The following is a 19,444-nucleotide window of genomic DNA, read 5'->3' on the forward strand; positions in this document are numbered from 1 at the left end:
TCATACCAAGGAAGAACATCAATAATATGCCAGGAACACCTTTTAAAGTCCTTAAAATAGCAGCAGGGGCTGATGGGTGAAAAATTATGGAAATGTAAAAAATTATGGAAATTTAAAGCTTACCAATTCAGAGTAAGATACCTTGTGCTTGTGGAGAGAGGCTGCTGAGTGCCCAGACATGTTTTAAGATGTGCAGTCATAAATCTGTTTATGGAAACCTCATTTGTTAATGGAAGCTTCAGGTGCTGCGTCGTGAATAGCATAATAAAAATCAGTCAGAGCTGCTGCTAATTTTGTACATGATATTAATGAAAGAGGCTTCCTAAAGAATGAGTTTCCCCTTCAGTATCTCCAGGATTGGAAAACTAAAATCATTCTAAAACATAAAATTAACCTGAGGAATGAAACTGGATAATTTATGTATTAAGTTCTTATTATATACTTTACTCTGCAAAGTGCCGCCAGTACGCACACACCTGTCTCAGGCAGTTCTGTGAAATGAGCAGGTAATGTCTGTCTAGCACTCATTGCATGTCAGACACTGTACTTACCTCACGCCTAACACAACCACCCCACAAGGCAGGTATAAGGTCTCCAACTTTACAAATGAGAAGCTGAGGCTCCGAGAAGTTAAGTAACTGGCACAGGGTTACAGACTAGAAAGTTGTCTCCTCCCATAATCCCACGGCCCTTTTAGAAGCTCTTCCCTGTGAAGTAACGCCGCTCCCCATCGAAACGCATCCACCAGACATTCCGCGCTGCCCATGGTCACACAGCTCGTACCCCACGTGGTCGCACCACTGTCTGCCCCTCTGTGCAGTCGGCTCTGCTCACGGATGACCAGTCCGATGCCGGGCAGTGCATTTTAAGAGCTGCATGACAGAGATCTTCCCAGGGGAGTCAACATGAAAACCCAGCCACGAAGAAAGTTCCCACCTCTGCCTGGAGCTCGCAGGTAAGCTTGCGGTACAGCGCCCTGGAGGTGGGCAGATACAGATCTGAATCCCGGCTTACCACTTGTTAGCTGTCTGACCTTAGGCAAATTATTTAACCTTCCTGCCCTCAGTTTTCTCACCTATAAAATAAGGTAAAATGATTTACTCTTTTAAGACAACTGTTAGAAGAATTAAATGAAATAATGTACATAAAGCATCTAATCCAGAAAAGGTTCTTGATTAACAGTAACTATGATTATTAACAATTGCAATCAAGTATATTCAAACCCCACTCCCCTTCAGAAGGCCAAAACCATTATCTGCAGGAATATGTTCTTGTATGTTCTAGCACTTCTTTTTTCCTTTTATGGACCTATTTTTAGAAGATGGAGAATTTTTAAACATACCATAAACTGACTATAAATCCCTGATATCATACCAATTGTGTCTGTGATAGAGTATTAAAATACCAACACAAAGAGCCCTGTGTCCCTGAGAGATTCCCTCAAGAGACACTGAACTTTATCAAGAGACACTTGATTAATTTCAATACAGGAAGTTTTCCATTTCCTCCGTGACTACTGAAATATACATAATTAAAAATGCTTACCTTGAATGCTTACTGAACACTGAAAAGTACTGCCGGAGAACACAGAAAAAAAAAGGAGCTTGCCTTTTTTGGTAAAACACATTTTCAGGAATCTCTTTTAAAAATTCATCATCACAAATGGAAATTCCAAACTGGCTTCTACTACAATGAAACTCTTATTTAAAAACAAACAACAATGTTGGGTTCCACCCCTCTGCCTCTTAAAGTATCCTATCAAAACACTGCAGACTTGATTTAAAAGTTCAGCCTGACTACTTAAAGCTGCATACCTAGACTGGGCAAGTTACTTCACCCTTTTGAGCCTCAGATGCCTCACTGGAAAAAATAAACGAAGTGGGCAGGGGATAAAACCACCTACCTTGCAAGACCTCGTGGGGATGAGAGACGATGCACAGGAAGCACCTGGCACAGAGGCCCTCATTATAATCATTATTCCAAAGCTAAGGAACACGCTACTTCTATTTTCTGATGAAACATGAAAACCATTCCATCTCCACTCAGGGGGAGCCATGACAACAAGCAAAGGGTCTTGTGACGTCCAAGTTGCTGCTGGCATTGCATCTGTGACCCCAATTGCTCCTTGGGCTTTGGGGGTCTATCTGGCATCTGAGATTGAAGATTAACTCCTTCAGGTAAGAAGGCTTATTCGGCAAGTGAGGAGGGCCTCCAAATTTCTGGTTCAATCCTGCCATAAGAAATCTCATTAGGAGTTTAGGGAAGGAGAGCTAATTGTATTACAGTGCACTGGCTAACAAGTTCCTCAAGAAAGAATAAAAGTAAATAAGCATCTGATTCAAAGCAGATCTGATAACATCTTCTCATTACCTCCTGAGAAGGACCCCTACTGTTCCATCAGGGGCACAGAGCCCTGGGATGTTCTTCTGCTTGTTTAACGCTGCATTTCACTTAGAACTTCCCTTCATTTCTGTCTGCAGAGCTGCTGGTGACCTCCTCCTACCCACGACTCAGGGGCTCTGAAGTGGCAAAGAGTCAAGCCTTTAATGACTGCCAAACTCCAAATATACTTTCTAACTCTTCTACCGTTATGAGAATTAAAACACAACACTGAAACGAAGACTAGAGTTTGCCAGGGATATGTACCAAGAATTATATGAGGTGCTGAAGACACAAAGATGTGTAAGACCAAGCCCTGCCTCCCAAGCACCCCACACTCTCCCAGGGAAGACAAAGAGATCCAATCAGTACAGTGATGACTGTGACCCCATCAGAGACTTAGGCAGCGGCTGCTTCGGGACCAGAAAACAGGCACTCTAACCCACTTGGGGGGGAGGTAAGTGGTCAGAGGAGATACCTACAGCAGAAATCGGAAGGATAAAGTATAACAACAGATGCTACATAACCCATATTTCAATTCCGGCACAGGCCAGGGAGAAAAGAACAAACTGCGCCTAAGAGGCCAGGGTATGAATCCCCCTTCTGTCATTACTAACTGTACCATCAGAGCTTGACCCTTTATACGTCCAAGGCTCAGTGTGATACGGTAAAGAACAATGGGCTTGGAGAAGAACAAAGCCTGAACCTCCACTTGGACATTTTATAAGTATGTCACTCTGGATGACTCAACTTTATTGTTGGAGTCTTGGTTTCTACAAGTGAAATATTAGGCTAATAGCCTCTACATTTCTGGGCCGTTCCCAGGATTGAGATTATAGACCTAACCGGGCACAGAGAAGCACCTCGAAAATGTTCCTAGACTGAGAGTTAAATCTAAACTGCCTGTCACTAAATATTTCAAAAGAATAGCTGAAGGCTAATAAGACATTCCTTAGGAAAGGAGAGGGCATCTATAAACTTAAAACTCACTCTCAGTCTAATGCAGAGAGAGCCGACGTTCCTCAAGAGCAGAGACTCTTTTTCCCTCTCCACCTTCAGGACCAGCACAAATGCCCCGCGTGGCAGGTTCTCAATAAACCTGCTACTAACGTCCAGATACCAAAACACGGTAACTGACAGTCACTGGATCCCTTTGAATCATAACACACTATAAAAAATTCAGAAATGGTTTATCTAAAAATGTGAGTCATGCATCCATTTTCTTACAAAAAACAAAACCTGATAACCCTAAGAAAAACTATGAAAAACGTAAGTAACCACATCCTTCTCTGGATGAAGCAGAGAATCTCACACTGTGGCGTGAAGGCACCACAGCTAAATATAACTCTGTAATTTTCGTTCTCATTCTTCTCTCTTACTTTAAATGCCTGACAACACGCAAGCGATCAAAAACATTTACAAAAAGGATCCCCCAAAATGAAACTCTTAAGCCATTGAGTTTTGTTGAACAAAGAGATGCACTTAAGGCAAAATAATGATCCTTCCTTTATACATGTTTACCCCTCACACATATCCTGAGTAATGCTAAGAGTCCTATTATTAGAGACATTTATGTAATACGAAAAACACTTATTTATCTCGACATGAATAGACCACCATAATCTGGAATCCTTTGCTCCACTTCCTCTTGTAACCAACCGCTAAATATAACTTGGCAGTGAACCAGCCACCAATCCATATATTATATCAGATAATTAAAAATACAGGGTTATGTAATCTTATTTAATGGTTAGTTGGCTTGGATTGAAAAACATCCAAAGCAATACCAGAGAACTGGATTAAATTATAAGCGTAAGACATTTCTGAAGATGTTTTTTAGTAAGAGGCAGCACACCCCCTACCAGCAAATATAATATTAAACATGCAATGCTACTTTCATCTCCAATTAACCTCCTTGGCAAGAAACTGCAATGTCAACTCACTCTATAGGCAGTGGTGTTTGGGGGGAGGCAGAGAGGCGATTAAAAAAAGTCTATTTTATTTGATTCGGTTTAACATCAAGTAAACATTACCCATTACTATTGGCAAAGAAACAAAAGCATTCGATATTCGACGGGTGGGGGGAAGGAAAATCAGTTATCCTGAGAAAACAGAAATAAAAGTCAGGAACTAATGTCCACTACGAAACACAAGCCTGGAAAGTGTAAAAGCCAGCCTATGTTAGCAGAGAAGCACACATCTTGATGTGATCCCAGCTCAAGTTCTTACTTAAGCATTATTAGGAAAAAAAGTAATTCAGCTAGGAAGTTGAAAAATGCTGAATTTTTTAAAAGAATGACCAAACCTCATTTATCAACTGTTTCATTATCATAGTGTGTTGATTACTGAAATCATATATTGGTCTCCGGAGAGCTTTAATTCAAAAATGCCCCTTGACCTGAGCACTAAAATCCTGTAGCATAAATCTACCGTGAATGTTTGTTTCTTCAAAGAAGATGACTAGACAAGCACAGAAACAAACTTTTTAACAAAATCAACAGGAAGCCGACAGGAGTCGACAGGAAACAAGCATATTAGTTATATCGATTTCTGCAGGTAAATTAGCATGTGTGAAGTGTTTCAGAGCCATCTTTTGAGGAAGGCATAAGTAGGGAGAACAAGGGCCTTATGAGACCAACCAAACACCTGAGTTCAGATTAACCTATCTCAGTTACCTACGAGCTCCCATAGCTGAGGTCCCCAGCTCCCTCCCCTGAAAAATGGAGACATCAAAGGCTGCCTCACCAGCGTGCAAGTGTGAGAACACAAGTAGACAGCATGTGCCTGAAAGAGCCTCAGAAACTTTAGAACACTATGCACACAAAGGTACTGTTAGCATTTGGAGGTGTTAACCATCATGTCTATCTATTACATGTCACTCCATAATAAAACAGAGGTGTGCACTGCTGACTCATCAGCACTGAACAAGTTAGTGTCCGGATCTGGATTCCAGTAACGAGATTCAGAATAACATCTGAAAAACCAGGTGCCTCCTTTAGATGCAAACAGTCAAAAAACAGGTAAAAAAGAATAAAAATGCTCTCAACAGCCACTCACAAGATGATCATCAGATTTAAAATCAATTTCCTAATAGCCAATTCAGATTTAAGACACTGTTTTAGCAATGCACTTGTAATTCTGAAGTTACGTAACAGAGCGTAATTAATATTTTAAATGACAGGGTTCTGCATTCCAGACACCAGCCTGTGATTTAAGGGGGAAACATTTTAGTCTGAAATAATCTAAATTAACAGTAATAAGAGCACCTGAGCAGTATCTCTTTCTTCCTCCACATAACTGTTCGGTGTGAGAAGCGTACTTCTTACAAGAACTACATTTTTGATGGGAAAGTAAGGTAATCCGGTTTAAGGTCTTAAAAAAAACACTAAATGGCAACACTGTCCAAGATCTGTTTCAAATAACTGGAGGCAGTTACCACAGGTACAAACTCAGAAACCAAAAGAACTTTGAATGTATGAGAATGAATGTACTGCAGCAACCTGGCACAGAAAAATAATTCTGACTTTTAAAATAAAATAACTTACTACACTTTTGTTAAACTGCTTCCTTAATTGAGTACAACGTAACTTTGATTCAGCTTCTTTATCAAGAAAAGTGCACTCATTCTACAATCCAGAATATTTCTAACGCCAGTGATCTCACACAACGTACAAAGAAATATCTTTCAAAGAGATGACAGCCCAGCAGGCAACAAAAGATATATGTAAATCACAAAGAGCAAGGAGTACAAACCTGACTGTAGGGCTGCTCGGAAGAGCACGGCAATAAAACTTAAAATTCTCTTACTTTAATGCATGCCCATTACTTCTTCACAAGCCCATGTTATTAAAGAAATAAAAATAAGCCTACAATTAAAATAAAATGGGGAAGCTCTGTGAACCAATCTCCGTTCAACAAATTAAATATCAAGCTGGAATTCCTGGAGACAGTGAGTCTCTCCACCACCACCCTCAGTCAACAACACGCACACCCTACTCGGAAGAACTGGTTGCAACACGCAAATACCGGAGGTCGCTGTTTTAAAATATAGATATCTATACACAAGCAGAATATGTCTGCCTCATCTTTCACTTCCAACAATAAAAGAGCCAGGGCCAGCATTAAGACCAGCAGACCCGCCTAAGTCAGGAAGCACAGACTGTCAAGGCACAGTGAGTGATTCAAGCAAAAGGTAACAGATCCGACCAGATAATGTTTCTGCCATCACCCAGAGAAACGGCAGACCAGCGGCTCCCAAACCCAGCTTTCTCTGAGACACGTATCAGATCCAGGAGGAATAAAGGGCTGGTCCCGGGAAGGCAGGCTTAATTTACCGTCCATCCCAGAAGATTACTCCGGAAGCCTGAGGAGGAACAAGCCTGGGAACACTGTCCTGGGCCCGCACGCCTCCTGTACCCCCTGCACCCCCTGCACCCCGTGGCCTGCATTCCCCAGGGCTGCTCACACCCTGAGCTGGCCGGAGTAGTGCTAAGATGGCACAGGCAGCAGAGGCTCCGCGGCCGGCGTTCCGAATCCCCAGCCAGCCCCCAAGGAGGGCGGCCCAGCCAGAGCCTCCCAAAGAGAGGACATGCAAGCCAAGAAGCGGGCTCCCGTGTGGGCCTCTTCTCCCCTAATGGCCCTCGAGGGCCAGCCTGCAAGGCTTGGCATGAGCTGCCCACCCCCAGGGAGGGCGGCTAGAGCCTGGACCCGGGACAAAGAGGGGATGCGACAGGAGACGGGTCTCTGCCACTGGGACCGCTGGCCCTGTTCCTCCAAAGTGCTTGAGGTCTGACCCCAAACCTCCTCCAAAGGTCCTCAAACTTCACCAACAATCCAAGCACCTGCTCCCTTCACCTCTTCTGCATTCGATCCCCTCAAATCCTTCCATTTCCCTCCAGCTTGCTCCAGTTCCTTCCCTCCAGACAAGCCAAACGCACTAGTTCCCCGAGTCCCCCGCCCCGCTCTCTCCCTCCAATGAGATCATTCAACCCCGCCCTGACGAAGCCCCCAGATGTTCACCGTCCCCCACTCATAAGTTTCCCTTGGGTACCTCGAGGCCCCAAAGGTTTCCTTCAAGTCCCAGCCAAACGCCTCAGCCTCCTTCCTTCCCGAGTCTCCCCAACGTGCACACACACCTCGGCGCTCCCCAGGTGTCCGGTACGCTCCCAGGTCCCTACCCGAACGCCCCCAGGTTGCGACCTGGGTCCCCTCCAGTCGCCCCAAGGGCGACGGCCAGCCAGCCCCACGCTCCCGCCTTGCCCGCCGGTCCCGACCCTCCCGGTCCCTGGCCCCCTGGCCCGCCGCTCCCGGGTCTCCAACGGCCGCGGGCCGGCGCGCGCCCCTACCTTGGTTCACCAGCCGCAGGGCGTGCGTGAAGGAGGGGTCCAGGGAGTCCTTCTCCGCCATCAGCTCCGGCAGGTACTTCTCCTCCATGCTCGCCGGCCGCCAGGGCCCGGGACGCGGACTCGAGGCGGGCGAGCAGCGCCGGCCACGCAACCCCCGACCCCGCCCGCGCCCTAGCGGCGCGGAACCCGGGCCGGACGCCGCGGCCGGGGCGCGGCGGAGCCAAGCCGGGCGGTCGGCCTGGCGGCGGCGGCGGCGGCGCCGGCGGCGACGGCGGCGCCGCGAGGCGGGAAGCGGCCGCGCAGCTCCGGTCCCCAGGGGGTGGCCGCCGACTGCCCCGCGCTGGCGGCCACTGCCTCCCGGACGCGGTCCCCGAGCTCCCGCCACGGGCCGGCGCGGTCAGGCGGGCCCTCCTGCCGGGCCGGCGGCACACTCTGCGAGCCTGAGGCAGTCCCGGGCGAACCCCGCCAGCCGGCGCCAGCGCCAGCGCCGAGCTCAGCCGCCACCAGCACGCCGCGCGCCGCCCCGCGTTCTCCGAGCTGCCCCGCCGAGCGCCCCGCCCCGCCTTCCGCGGCCCCGCCCGCCGCGCCTGCGCGTTGCGCCCGCGCCCCGCCGCCCGCCGCGGCGCGCCGCCAGGGGGGGCCGCTCCCGGCTGCGCGGACGGGCCGGGGAGGGGCGTCCCGGCGCCTCCCGCTCGCCCCGCGCTCTCCCACGGCCCGCGGGACGCGCGGGGAGCCCCACGGCTCGGCTACCGCGTGGCCAGACGCAAAGACCGGGAAACTGAGGCCCAGAGAGGTGAAGCGGCTCGCCCAAGGTCACCCAGCGAGGGATTCCGGGAGGAGGGCTGCGCGCTCGGCCCCCGGGTCGGGTCAGGGGCCGGGCGGGGAGAGAGGACGCCGAGCAGCGTCCGCGCTCGGCGCAGCGGGCTCTGGGGAAAGGCAAAGGGGCAAGCCGCCCTGCTCTTTAAGCTCCCTAACTTATCTCGCGTTGCTGTCCCCTACTATGTGCTAGGAAATAACGTGGGCACGCCGTCCTCCCTCGGCACCTCCCGCGCTCAGCGCCGACCCCCGAGACCCTCGGTACCGAGGTCGATTACATAAAAGCGCGTGCCCTTCAGGTCGGCCTTGTCATCCCGACTTGCCGCCGGGTTGTCATTCTCTTCGCGCAGAAACCTACTGTGCCCGGATGCGGAGGAGGGAGCTGCGCCCCAGGCCCGTCCCCTGGACACACGTGGGTACTGATGTCCTCCGTCCATACACGCCCCGACCCCCATCCCCGATAAATCCTCCATCAGGCCGTTTTCAGATTTCCCGTGTAGAGTCAGTGTCCCCCAGCAGGCCAAAGACTCCGCATCTGTCCTGCCTTTGCCTCACCAAATCCCCACTTCAAGTCCTGACCTCAATGTCACTGTCCCTGGACAGCCTTCCCGGACTTCCCCAGCAAAGCTGGTTACTGTTCTGTGTCCCACCAGCGCTGATCAAGCCTCGCTCACAGAGAGCTGTAACTCTGTTTCCATCAGACCACGAGCATCTCAGGGACAGGGCTAGAGTTTTGTTTTATGGGGAAAGTTCCCAGCGCTTAGTGCACTAGGACAGATGGAGAGGCACCAGAAATATCTGATGAAGGAATAAGCCATGGGCATGCCACTCCTCCGGGAGTGACACTCCTCCGGGAGTGAATCTTCCTCCCAGCCCCCTAGGCAACCTCCTGTACTCCTGATATAAACAGAGGCAGCTCTACACCCAAAGATGCTGGGAGTGGAAATCAAGGACCTCTAAGCTGCCCCTAAGTCCCAGCCGAACTTCCCTCATTCTTAAGCTCCACCCCTACACAGGCCTGGCTCCAGGTGCGGTGCCATTTCAGAGTCCCCGGTAAGAATCTTCTTCACGTCTTTCTTTGGGCTAAACTTGCAAGAGCCAGTCAGGTGCAACAGTTAAATGTGTGGCCTCTGGGCCCAGACAGCCTGCATTTAGAATCATGGCTTAGCTGCTCACTAGCTGTGTTATCTTGGGCAAGTTACTTCACCTCTTGATTTCCTCATCTGTAAAGTGGAAATGATAATAGAACCTATTTTCTAAGAGAATTGTGAGGATTAAGCGTATCAACTCTCAGTGAAATCCCCAGTCTCCAGCACATAGAAAGTGCTTAGTCGTTCTTCGTCGAGTTTTTCCCCTATGCATGGCTGCTCTCTGGGTTTTCTGAACCAGCTTTAGCTCCTGGGGGCACTTGCATCGCCCCAGCAGACTGAATGAAGGACCTGGGACCACACGTCTCTGTTTCGGACCAGGAGCCCAGAGTGTAGCTGGGCAGACACTCTGCAGTCCCAGATCTTCCAGGACCCACTGTGCACCCTCAGTCAAATAACCTGTCTGAGCTTCGGAGCCCACCTCTCCAAAACCCAACTTACGCCGGCAGTCCTGGAGGGCAGTTGGAAGGGTCTGAGGGGAAATGTTTTCTCCTTTAACACTAGAGTGGAATGCACAGCCCTTTGGCTTCCATGCCTTACAACACAGGATTTACATTCTAGGGTGTGATTCCCTGGCAGCCACTTTTCGAGGGAGGAAGGAAGAAGGAGAGAGTCTGGGATCCGTAAAGGGGACCAGATGCTCAGCTGCTCCCCTCACCACTTTGTCTAAGACCCTCCTTTCCATTCCAGCCTTCTGCCCCAGTGACAGTCCAGCCCTGGAGTAGTTGCTGTTTTTATTAAGCATTTACTATGTGCTAGGTGGGAGGCCAGGGGCTTTGTGCCCACTACTTTCAGTTCTCTCAACACCCTGTAGGGAAGATACTGTTTATCAGCACTTACAAATGAGGAAACCGAGGCTTAGAGCAGTTTAATACCTTGCTTAAGTGCCACCACTGTCAGCAAGGGATCCCAGGCCCATGGGACTCCAAAGCCTCCTCTGCCTGCCCTCCCTGTCCTGCCCTCCCAGGTAGCAGTCTGGGACACCCCACCCCTCCCGCATCCAAATAGTTGGCAGACATGTCTCGCCAGCAGCTGGGGAGGAGGGCTGTACACTGGGAAGCTGACAGCAAAGCACTGAATCTTCTGCTCCGGCCCCTCCTTCTCACAGAACCTTCCAAGAGGGCAGGTGCCCAGCACCGCAAGTATCCACGTGGGGCTCTCCAGGGAGAAGGGAGACAAATGTCTTTGTGACATGCTCATGAAATGATCCCCAGCCACCAACCTGGCCAAGCTGTTGGCTGTGGGGCACCTCCACGCCTTACTGACCAGACTCTGCTGGTCTTCCTGAGATGGCCATCCTGCAGGCACTAACCCTCTGATCCCTTTGAAGATGAGAAAATCAGGTCTTGGGAAAGGTCGTGGATTTTCTTCAAGCAACTATAGGTAATGCTCCAAGTCAGGTCTAATGACTGCCGGGCCAGACAGAGATCTCTCCAGGCGCACACCAGGACTCGCGGGGCACAGGCTTGGTGCACGCACCACTCTGGGTACAAAGGACTAGCCGTGCACAAAACGGGCTTCTCCAAAGCCGCTTCAAGCCAGAGGCACTGGGCCACTTACTCCATCTGCATGGTTTGTGTCTGCCCTGGACCGTAGGCCCAAAGCTGCAGTAAGAATCTCCAGCTGCCCTTTCTCCTCACATCCACAAGTCAGGAGACAACCTCTCGGCGTCAGAGACAGAGGGGCACTTCCCAAATCAACCTCGCCAGGTGACACTAGGCCATCTCAGGCACTGCACTGCTCCCACAGCAAGTCCCTCCATCTCCAGCCAGCCACCACATGGCAGCGTGTGCCAGAGTGCCCGCCTGTCACCCTCTCCACCACCACGCCCACCTCTGGAGAAAGATGGCCAACACTTCCCCGGCCTCTGTGACACTAACAGCAGTGGGTCAGACACAGCCAAAGAAACTCCATGTCATCAGAGGATAACAAACGTGAAGAGAGTCTGTGAGGTCACTGTCACGTTTGTACTGAATTGCTGCTCACACTACAAGCTTCCTATTCCTTTTGTTTAAAAAAGGTGAATCCTATCCCAGTTACCACGAGACCCGGCAGGGCCATGGGTGATGGTGTCCAAATCTGACTGGCCTGAGGGATCTCGATTTGGCCCCCGGTTCTCCTGCTTACTCGCTGTGTGACCTTGAGCCAACTACTTGATGTCTCTGAGCACAGGGAGAGGAAATACCAACCTCCCAGGATTCTGTGAGGTTTCAACTGAAGCATTAAGCTTGTCATATGCACTGATGGCATTTAAGGCGTTTTGGGCCTCACTCCTCTACGCTCCACCAGCATTTAAGCAGTCAAGGGCTCCTGTTCACACTTAACACATCAGTTTCTGGGCACCTGTGGACCGCTCTTGCCACCACGCTGTCCTCGGAGCCTGCTCACCTCCACAGCCCCAGCGCCCAGCCGGGCGGTCAGTTCACAGCCAGTACTCAACACTCGTTCAAGTCCACTTCTCCTGAAATGCAGTCCCCCAACAGCACCGCTTCCCAGCGACCAGAGATAAATGAGTTTGTCGTGTGAGACAAGCACCAGAACATGGCACAGCCTTACCTAGAAATCAGTCATTCATGTGTCAGGGAGAAAGGCACCACAAATGTTCACTGTGATCCCGGCTCCAGTCAGCTACAGCAGGAAATGCATTTTCAAACCTTGAGAATGACTGAAAAGGCTTAGCACACGTGGAGTAGGGCACAGAGAAACTCTTCAAAGTTGGGAGCCTTTGCAAAGTTCAAAGTCCATCCATAAATCAGGAACACCTTCACCGAGGACTGGCTAGTCTGTTGGTGGCTCTCTCCTACTTTATTCAACCAACTTTCCATAACCTCCTGCATTCAAGACATAGAAATACAACTAGAAGGAACCACAGAGGTCTGCTAGCTCACAAGTCACCAGTTTTTAGAGATGAAGAAACAGTTGCTCAGAACATTTAAGTGACCCAAAAGCATTCAGTGGAGAATTGCGCACACACACACACACACACACACACACACACACACCCTCCAGCCATGTCTAAGGATGAATGGGATCAAACCTTTCAGCCCACTCACTCACATACCTGAAGACTCCTATCCTGTCTCTGTATCCATGTTCCCTACAAGCCTGTTTCCTTCTCTTGCTAGTTGGTGGATGGAAAATCCAGTTCCTCTAGCGGCTAGAGTCCAGCCACTTTCTTCTTTCTCCAGGAAGGGAGCCATCCTGGTACTTTCTTGCAGGAGCTAATAAAACCACAGATATTGCGCAGGCCCCCCCTAGTGGCTAAGTGTGAAAGCACATGCCCCCCAAAGTTAGTGTTGAACCAGATTGACAACCCCTGCGTTGAACCCGGTCTCCACCAAAAGGGAACCTCACATAGGATTTTAATTCGTTCCCAGCAAAGGGGACAGAGAAGTATGATCTTAGGTGAAAGAGAGTGAAAAAGATAGGAGGCAAAGAAAAAGGGGAAAGGAGAGGGGAAAAGAGAGAAAAAGAAGATGAAGAGAACAAAAAGAAAAAAGAGAAAGCAGAAGACACATAGAATAGGAGACAGAGCAAGAGAATAAGGAAGGCTTAAAGGAGGGACGTTTCTCTGTGCTCAGCCTTTCTCTATTTCGAAGATAAACACTCAAGAAAATAGTAATGGAAAATAAGAATTGACATGCCTAGGGTCAGCTGGCTGCCCTGTGGCACCGTCAGGCGGGGACAGAGGAGCCAGGGAGAAGAAGGGACAGGGACAATGTAGTTGACCCCATCACAGCCTGACTTGGCAATCTTTTCAAAATCCAAATCTTTCTCTGTCTCTATGTTTGAGCTTCTAAAAGGTGCGCTAATAGCAGCTGTTCTCTTCCTGTTTTACTGAGATCTGATGAGAACAATAAAGATTTGCAGAGAAAACCCCAAAAAGTGCTCTGAAAAATTCCCAGATATAACCATCACAGGAATGTGTTTTATTGTTTTCCTCTATGCAACAGCAGCCCTCTATCCTCTACTTCCTGGACCAAAAGTGTGATATGTGATGCTGGACTGCCAAAGCACTTGCTATATTTCAACAATGCATCAAGTTATCACGACCTCTGGTACTTTATAAGATGCCATGATTTGAAAGGCGCTGTTTAAATGTAAAACATTACTGCCACAGTAGTAAAAAGATCTATGTCCATCTCCTAACCCACTCTTTCTTCTCAGTATGCATAGAGATACACGCAAAACAATTCCGTCCACATTAGCAGAATACTTTGCAATAAAACTGCACGTCTGAGTTCGGCAAAATGATCACAAAACAAAATATTTTTGGAAGTGTCAAGGTACCTTTAGTGTCCAAACAGCTACCAAGGGGGTGATGACATTTTTAGAGTCCACTGCAAAAGTAAACACATCCTGGTCTCATATAAAAATGCCAGCTTGTGTTTGTGTTTTTCTGTAGCTAAAAAATGGAGAGACAATCTTATCAAAAAATGGCTGTGGAAGAAAAACGGACATAAAGTTGAAGTTGTGTACTCATGTACATGGAATTACATGAGAAAACATCTCTTCTCAAAACAAATGTGGACTTTTGTCAGTATCCCGTCTGCGGACTTCCTAAGTGTCTCTGGATTTTTTTCTTTGGGTTCTGTGTAACATGGCACTAGCCTTCCCACAAATCTCATCCCTCATTGCTACCCTGTCTGGGTTTATACCGGGGTGATATGGAACACCTCCAAATCTCTTATTTGCTCTTGATAGGGGAGGGGAGTAGGGTGCCAGGTGTACTCAGGCAATCTGGGTGGACTTGATCCAGCCTCAGATGGCAGCTGGTATGTGGGGAAGTTCCAGCTTCCTCTGTCAGATCTTATCCTGGTAATCAATTTTCTCCTGGTCTTCCTAGCCACACTCACTGGTAACAGGTCTGCCAACCTGCAGCAACTTAGATGTACAAACCACAGTGATCCATGCCCAGTTCGACCTGGCAAGTTACCCCTGAGCAGGTAATGGTTGGAGCCACCAGCTGAGCAACCAGAGGCTTGGGCCTGCCCTTAGTCAGCTGGGTGCTCTGGGCAAAGCTGCCTCTTCCAGCCTCTCTTTCCCCACTTGTAAAATGAAGGGAATACCTCTCGTCACAAAGAGTTCCTTTAGGATCTCCTTGAGATAAATGTACGTAAAGCGCTTAGCAGAGAGCTGGCACTCAGTGGGCACAGAATGGGTGGAATAGCCATAGAGCAGAAATATAACATGAGCCACAGGCATAACTGTAAATTTCCTAGCAGCCACATTAGCAAAGTGAAAAGAGACACGTGGAATTTACTTTAATAAGATGGTTTAACCATACATATCCAGAATACTATTTCAACATGTAATCAATAATTTTTAAAATATTAATGAGATATTTCACATTAAAAATTTTTATACTTTGAAAATGTGTGTATTTGCACCTACAGCACATCTCAATCCAGAAGCAGAATTCTCAGCAGTTAAAGTAAAACGTGGTCCTACATTTTAATGAAGAGTTGTGTTTAATGGAAAAACATTTAACACTGCTTGCATTTTTAAATTCAAATTCAATTAATTAAAATTAAATAACATTAACACTGGTTCTTCATAATGCTAGCCTTAATTCATGTGCTTGTTGGCCACATGTGACTAGTAGCTATGGTATCAGGCAGTGCAGATCGGAGGAAGGGATTCAGGGGCATGGAATAGAAAACGCAGCTGTCAACTGCTTAACCAAAGAGATGTGTCCTGGTCTCACCCCACGTGAAGCCTAAAATAGGCTGCCCGGGGCTGGTGCAATGGCTACAAAATGTCATCAGTGAGCCAGGCTCCTTCAGTCTTTCTGCTCCACCCACCTTAGGATGGCAGGATGGGTTATCCCCATGACACCCTGGGCATCTGACCTCACTCCAGGCAGGGAAAAGGGGGGGGGAGCAAAGGGGCTAAAGGGAAAATGACCATCACCTGTCGAGTCTGCTCAGCTGTTAAGGAGTTTTCTTGGAAGCCCCAACTAATGGCTTTTGCTTAAGTGTCATTAACCAGAACTGTATCACACACGGACACCCTTATCTGCACAGGGCAGAGCTGGTAAACATAGTGTTTTACCTGGGCACATTGGCACCTCCAACAAAAGTGGAGTTCCTCAGTACGGAATGGGGGACAATGGATATTTGGTAGGCATTTGACAGTCTCTACCCGAAGTGGCACCTGCAATTATTATTACTCATGCCACCAGACTCCAAGGGGCACTCACAAAGAATCCTTAAAGAAAATAATAGAGTTGTGTATTTTTTTTTTTTTTTTTGGCTGAATAACGAAAACAGAAATACCCTTACTGCATCACATCTTAGAATGCAGCTGGGTAAGGTCCAGGGAATCAGGATAGACAGGGCAGGGAAGGCAGGAGGACTGGCCGCTTCCCTGGGTGGGCAGAACGAGGGGTGGCGTGGGCAGAAAACAACTCCTTTGTGCAGGTGAGGCAGATGCTACAGCTCAAGAGAGTGTTGGAAGGAAATGTGCCTTAAGCAACCGGGAGGGTCACTTTATGGAAAGCAAGTGTAGTTCCTGTTGAGGGTCCTTCTCACGGACACTAAAGGTGCTTCTGTGGGCTCAGCTGCAGCTTGGAGGGCTTTCTTGGGAAGCTGAATTCCTATCCCCCGGACTCCGCACCACACCCCTGCTCATCGCTGAGCAGGAAAAGATACACTACCAACCTCAATGTCACCAACGTGATGACCTTGTTTGTTCTTGGAGAGTTACTTAAAATCTAAGCCTCCCTTTCATCCTAAGCCTCCCTTTCATCCTAAAATGGGGGCAGTAATAGGACCACTTAATAGTCCAGTTGTGAGGATGAAATGAGCTAATGCATTCCAAATGCTTAGCTCAGCCCTTACCACATAGAAAGTGCTCAATAAATGATTATTCTGAGTTTTCTCTTACCATGCTAGAGTGAGTTTTGTGTTTCCTTTTGTCCACCCTATCATGTTGTATATTGGTTAGAAGCCTGGCAAGAAACAAACAGTGCTCTCAGAAGGAGTCATAAAGAGAGCTTCATAAAGGGGCTCTTTACAAGGTATGTGCAGGGCAAAGGGAAGCTAAGAAGGAGGCGTTAAGCAGTCTGGGTAACCTTGCCAATCTACGCCTGGGGAGGCAAGAGAGAGGACAGGTCCCAGACCTGCAAGAGCTGTAGAAGTAGGAGAAGACTTGCAGTAGGAGCAACAGCTGCAGACAGAGAGCACAACCCCTGCCAGACGGTGATGTGACCCGGAAGGAGCCAGGGAACCTCACACCTTGACCTCAGTCTTCTACCCGCTCATGTCCTGCAGGTGCCCCTCACCGACTGAGTCCAAACTGAAGCCAGAGACTGGGGAAGCCCAACTGATGCATCCCCTAGATACCAGCCTCCCAGGGCAGAGAGCTGCGTTGAAAGGGGTGGAGAATGGATCCAGACGCGCAGAAGGAGAAGGACCCAGTTACTTTGCAATGTGCTACAGTAAAAGGTCTCACCTTAACTATCTGGAACTGACTTGCTGGATTTGCGCTCCGGTTAATTCTCTTTTCTGCTTGAGGTGTTTGGTATCCACGTTCAGGTTATGTGAACACATGGTTTCTGTTGAGAGTCCAGAGGCAGAGAGGCATCATGGTGTTAAAGGTCTAGAGCCCCTTACCCAGAATTTTACACCATGCCTCTCCCACTCACTAGCCAGTGACCTAGTGCAAGCTAACAGGCCACTCTGAACCAAGCTCTCTAATCCATATCACGGGAGGAAAAACAGCTGTCTCACTGGCTAGTTACGAACATGAGCTGAAACGACACAAGATTCCTACGCCTTTACTACTCTGTGGAAGCACAGTGGGCTGAGAGTGCAGGTTCTGGAAATGGAATGACTGGATTCAGATCCCAGCTCTGCTATTTAAAACTCTGTGCCCTTGGACTAGTTACTTAACCTTTTAGCATCTCAGATTTCTCATCCACACTGCAGAGGAAAATTGTCCCCACTGTATAAGGTTGTTGTGAGAATTAAATGAGCTATTACATGAAAAGTGATTAGAACAACATGTGACTCTTACCATCAACGCTCTGTTATAAGTAAAGCACTGAGATGCAGTTGTGCGCTTAATACATACTGAGCTCCCTTCCGCAGCCTTCCTACATGATCAGCACCGAGAGCATGGACAGCGCCCTCCCTGGACTCCTCCAAAGGGAGGGTGGGAATTTCCTCCTTTACCCTGTTAGGCTAGATACAACAGAGCATCTGACCAGGAACAAAGTATATGACAGGTTTCATGAGGGGTGGCTCCCTGTTCTTCAGGGAAAGGAAAATGAATACAGAAGCCACTGCTCCCTGCTTCTGCCCAAGAAATATCCAAGCCTAGTTCAAGTACAGGGCTGTTTAGTATAGTGGTTAAGACCATAATATAAAGAGCCAGCTCCTCTCTAGCTGTGTGACTTTGAATTAGTTACTTGACATCTCTGTGCCTGAGTTTCCTCACTTGTAGAAAGGGGATTACAATAGTGCCTACCTCTTCGGATTGTTATGAAGGTGAAATTACTTAATATTTGTAAGTGCTTAGAACAGAGCCAGGTACATAGTATGTGCTTTATAAAGCCTTCTTGAATAAATAGAATAATCTCAGTTCTGTAAACAAATTTTGACCAATTGATTTCCTTTGTGATCAGTACTGGTCTGAGACACTGTTCTCCCTTGGGAGCTAAGAGCAAATCAAAACTGTGTTTGTTCAGGGGAAAAGATAGAAAATGCTTAAGTCAGCAAAATCAAGAGGTCCATTCATTGATACAAGTCACTGACATCACTCTTTGGCATTCGACAGCCTGAGAATGCTTTGATTTTTCATCTTGTGAACAAAACAAAGCTCTGCCAATACTTCCTGATCACCAACAACAGATTTAGCAGACAGGAAATGAAATTCTCACTCCTTCCCTTACTACCTTGTGTGTATGACTTGGTCAAGTTATTTCATCTTTCTTTGAGCCTCCATTTTCTCATCTGTAAAATGGGGATGTTAATTCCTATATCGAATATTCCTTCAGTTACACAATAGTTACTCAGTCAATGGAAGAGTTTTCCTTCTACCTTTCTTTTTTAACAGTTGCTTTTTTAAAAATTAATTTATTTTTTGGCTACACTGGGTCTTCGTTGCTGCATGCGAACTTTCTCTAGTTGCGGCGAGCGGGGGCTGCTCTTCGTTGCCGTGCGCAGGCTGCTCATTGCCACGGCTTCTCTTGTTGCAGAGCACCAGCTCTAGGTGCGCCGGCTTCAGTAGTTATGGCGTGCGGGCTCAGCAGTTGTGACTCGTGGGCTCTAGAGCGCAGGCTCAGTAGTTGTGGCGAATGGGCTTAGTTGCTCCGTGGCGTGTGGGATCTTCCGGGACCAGGGCTCGAACCCGTGTCCCCTGCATTGGCAGGCGGATTCTTAACCACTGCGTCACCAGGGAAGTCCCCCTACTACCTTTTGTATCTCTAAGTCTATAAACGATGAGAAAGTCTGAGAGAGAACTAGTTTGGGAGACTGAATTTCACAGATGGTACCAGCTAATTAAGTGTTAACAAATTTGAAACCAAGTGTACAGCAGGGTTTGTCTTTTTTTTTAACTAAGCAATGCACAATGATACTTCTTGCCTGTGCTAATCTGAAGAAGGCTCTGGCTCTGTTGTTCTACTTTGAATGAAAGAAGGGCTGATGCCTCAGAGGCATAGTAGGAAGAACATAGACTTTGGAACCCAGCTTTTCAACTCCCTGATGTGTCGTAGCCTGTAGCAAGTGACTTAAATTTTCTTCTTTTTTC

General features: G+C 48.1%; 1 protein-coding gene across 13 annotated transcripts in view; it reads right to left on the minus strand.

Annotated features, from left to right (window-relative positions):
* Window positions 1-19,444, minus strand: part of KHDRBS3 (KH RNA binding domain containing, signal transduction associated 3) — a 623,624-nt gene that overhangs the window by 145,827 nt on the left and 458,353 nt on the right. For 12 of the 13 annotated variants that reach the window (XM_079901866.1, XM_079901864.1, XM_079901860.1 and 9 more), the window contains one exon: window positions 17,144-17,246. Coding sequence is in view for 1 of the 13 variants with exons in the window: in XM_079901857.1 (XP_079757983.1) it covers window positions 7,725-7,812 (88 nt within the window). In the remaining 12 variants the exon portion in view is untranslated. Of the gene's footprint in view, window positions 1-7,724; window positions 8,374-17,143; window positions 17,247-19,444 lie in introns of those variants that run through there. The other variant, XM_079901857.1, reaches the window with a different exon arrangement.

This window comes from Stenella coeruleoalba, assembly GCF_951394435.1.
Source record: "Stenella coeruleoalba genome assembly, chromosome: 17".
Lineage (NCBI taxonomy): Eukaryota > Metazoa > Chordata > Mammalia > Artiodactyla > Delphinidae > Stenella > Stenella coeruleoalba.